The sequence below is a fragment of the Cariama cristata genome, unplaced genomic scaffold (genome assembly GCF_000690535.1).
Source record: "Cariama cristata isolate BGI_N322 unplaced genomic scaffold, ASM69053v1 scaffold31558, whole genome shotgun sequence".
Classification (NCBI taxonomy): domain Eukaryota; kingdom Metazoa; phylum Chordata; class Aves; order Cariamiformes; family Cariamidae; genus Cariama; species Cariama cristata.
This window is the reverse complement of record NW_009631201.1, coordinates 263-3,485: the sequence shown is the minus strand read 5'-3', so window position 1 is coordinate 3,485 and position 3,223 is coordinate 263. Positions and strand designations below refer to the sequence as shown.

Here is a 3,223-nt window from a genome sequence, read left to right as displayed (position 1 = left end):
CTACTCTTCCTTTTGCTGGTGATACACCTGCAGAAGCCTTTCTTGTTGTCCATAATGCTCCTCATTAGATTCAGCTCCAGACAGGCTTTGGCATTCCTAACACCATCCTCCATTTTCTTTTTGTGTAATCTGATGCTATTTCCACATCTTGTACACTTCTTTTTTTATCTTTGAATTTAGTTGGGAGCTCATGGTTCATCCACACAGGCCCTCTTCCACATTTGCTGGACTTCCTGCTTTTCAGGGTAGACTGTTCTTTGGCTTGGAGGTGACTCTTGAGCATCATCCAGCTCTCCTGGACCTCTCTTCTCGCTAGGGTTTTATTCCACAAGATTTTTTCAAGCAGGCGAAAGGCTGCTCACCTGAAGTCCTGCATTGTCATTCAGCTTTTTACCTTGATCTTTCACCTCGGAATCCTGAACTCCACTATGTCATGGTCACTGCAGCCAAGGCTGCCCCTGACCTTCACATCCCAGACCAGTTCTTCCTTTTTTGTAAGAATTGAGTCCAGCAGAGCATGTGCTCTCTTTGGCTCCTTGGTTACCTGTGTTAGGAGGCCGTCATTGATGCACTTTCAGAAAACACATGGATTGCTTGCGTCTTGCTGTGTTGTCCCTCCAGTAGATACTGGGCTGGCTAAAGTTCCTAATGAGGACCAGGATCTGTGAACATGATACTTCTTCCAGCTGTCTGAAGAGGGCCTCATCATCCTCCTAATCAGACAGTATGTAGCTGATGTCCACCACAACCTCATCCATGTTGGTGTGCCCTCTAATCTCAGCCTGTAAGTGCTCAGCTGGCTGATCATCCATCCCAAGGCAGATTTCCTTGTGTTCCCAGTCATCTCACTGAAGAGGCAACTCACCATCCTTACCTTCTTGGCATGTGCTTCCCAAAAATCCTGTGTCCATCCTTTGTGGCATTTCAGTTCGGTGTGCTATCTCACTGTGTCTCTGTGATTCCAATGAGATCTTAGCCCTGCGACTGCATGCAGATCTCCAATTCCTCCTGCTCCCACATCTTCCTCATGCTGCCTGTGTTAGTGTGCAAGCACTTCAGAGAGACACTTGCCCATACTGACTTCTGAAAGGGGTGTGAGAACTTTCCCTATAATGCTGCTGTCCTGCAGGTACTTCAGAGTTTCTGTATGTATGCTTGGTGTGACCCCACTTCAGCCCTGTTTTGGAGAATCCCAGCTTCATGGACTTGAATTTAATGTTTCTTTGCCCTCTTGCTCTCTTTCTGTTTTCTTCCCTATTCCTTTCTCTTCTTCCTTAGCTAGAAGGATGTGAATAATGATCAAAAGGCTGTGAGGAAGAATGGTGGGGAAAATGTTGTCTTTTGTGATAAGCCCCTCCCTTAAGTTTCTTGCATGCTGAAATCTTTGCATTTAGACTTGAAATCACAATTTTTTCCTATTTTAATAGCAACGATATCTACTCATTGGCAGTGTAAGTATCCAAAACCTTGTTAAGTCCCAAATAAAATCATAGAATCATTATGGTTGGAAGAGACCTCAAAGATCATCAAGTCCAACCGTATATCCGATGCCACAATGCCTGCTAAACCCACTAAACCATGTCTTGATTTAGTAAACTAAAGTAAGTTTTTAGTAAACTAAAGTAGGTTTTCACATGCTGGTATTTAAAGAGGGATGTACCACTTGATAGAAGTTATTTGTATTGTATCCTTATTATTGAAGAGGTTAGTAGACTGTCTCTACAGGAACTGTTTGAAGAGATCTCAATTTCTTTCAGAGGTTTAAATACTTGACCAACAGAAACATGTTAGGAATAAAAGAATTTTCACTGGGCTTGATTTTTTAAGGCTGTGTGTGCTGCAGCACTGATTGAACTTACCTTCTTGTTTGTGTGCCATAAAGGTGCTAGAGAGCCAAGACAAAAAGAATACATTTCTGGAAAGGGACCAGGAACTACTTAGGACACAATTCTGGCAGGAAAGATAAGCTTGGAAAAAGTGAGCATGAGAACATTGTTCTGTTACTTGCTCTCACTTTTTTATTTTTAAATTAAACATTTTTTGCATGTTCTCACATACGACATTAGTGTGTCATCAAATTTCTCTGAACTGGAAATATTCAGTGATGTTTTCAGCATTAGTTAGTGATGTTAAAAGGCAGATGGTAATATTATATTGTTTTCTGAGTGATTTTGTGAAGCAGTGAGACTTGGTTTTATGTAATGTATAACTTTGTTTTAACGTATGTTATAACTTTGGTTATAACATAACAGCATGCAGTGAAATTATATTTTGAAGAATTGTGAAATAGTGGAATCTTGTTATCCAGTTAGAAGCAAACTTTCAAATGAGTTAATATTTCCCCTATTCCCCTTATTTGCAGGAGACAGCTGCAATCACTGGATGCATTATAGTGATGCCACTAAAACCAGAAGTGGATGGGCCAAAGAATTATTAAATGAATTCAAAAGCAATGTTGAATTGCTTAAGCAGGCTGTGAAGGACCAGGTTATAGAGTCTCCTCCCAAATCACCACCTGCTGTATCTCCTCAGAACCTACAAACAGGTACTTTGTTTGCCTCACTAATGCTCTAATTCCATGAAATGTTAAAACTATTCTAAAAAAGGCTGTTCTTTTGAATGATTCCATCACTATTCTTTCCTACAGGCAAGGAACAGATACCGAAAGGAACATCTAGGGCTTCCTCTGTATCTTCCCAACAACCAAAGGGCAAACTGATGTCTAGTCCTATTGTGGTTAGACTTGCAGATTTCAATATATATCAGGTACATTTCTTCAAGTTAGTAAAACTGGGACTGCTTCGCCCTTGACTGTTGCGTAACTATGGTTTTTAAGGGACAATTCCAAAGCCCATTGAAATTAGTAGAAGTCTTTCCATTCATTTTTGGATTAGACCTTTATGGGCCTGCTTCTGCTTTGTTAAAAGTGGTGAATATTTTCTTACTGACTTTATATTAGATGATACCCTATCACAATTATGTTTTGGATCCAAGTTCTACTGTTCCCCAAATCCTGACATTTGGAATTTCATTGTACTGTGTTAGGTACCCAATATTTTAATATGTGGTTTTGTGTTTAATGCTTTTGTTGTTATTTCTATCTTTTTCAAAGTACATGGATTTTTTTTAATGTTAAATCAAGATTTAAAAAAAATTTTTTCTCCAACCCCTCCCTCCCTCCAGTGATATTTTGAGTAGACACTTTAGCCATTCTTTTTTTTTT

The 3,223-nt window shown here is 39.7% G+C and overlaps 1 protein-coding gene across 1 annotated transcript in view; it reads left to right on the top strand.

The window, feature by feature from the left end:
* Positions 1-2,766, top strand: part of LOC104166061 (UHRF1-binding protein 1-like) — a gene marked incomplete at both ends in the record, with an annotated part of 18,927 nt that extends 16,161 nt beyond the window's left edge. Inside the window, 2 exons of the mRNA XM_009705868.1 lie at positions 2,363-2,545; positions 2,648-2,766. Of these exons, the coding sequence (XP_009704170.1) occupies positions 2,363-2,545; positions 2,648-2,766 (302 nt within the window). The remainder of the gene's footprint in view (positions 1-2,362; positions 2,546-2,647) is intronic.
* Between the last annotated feature and the right edge of the window lie 457 nt (positions 2,767-3,223).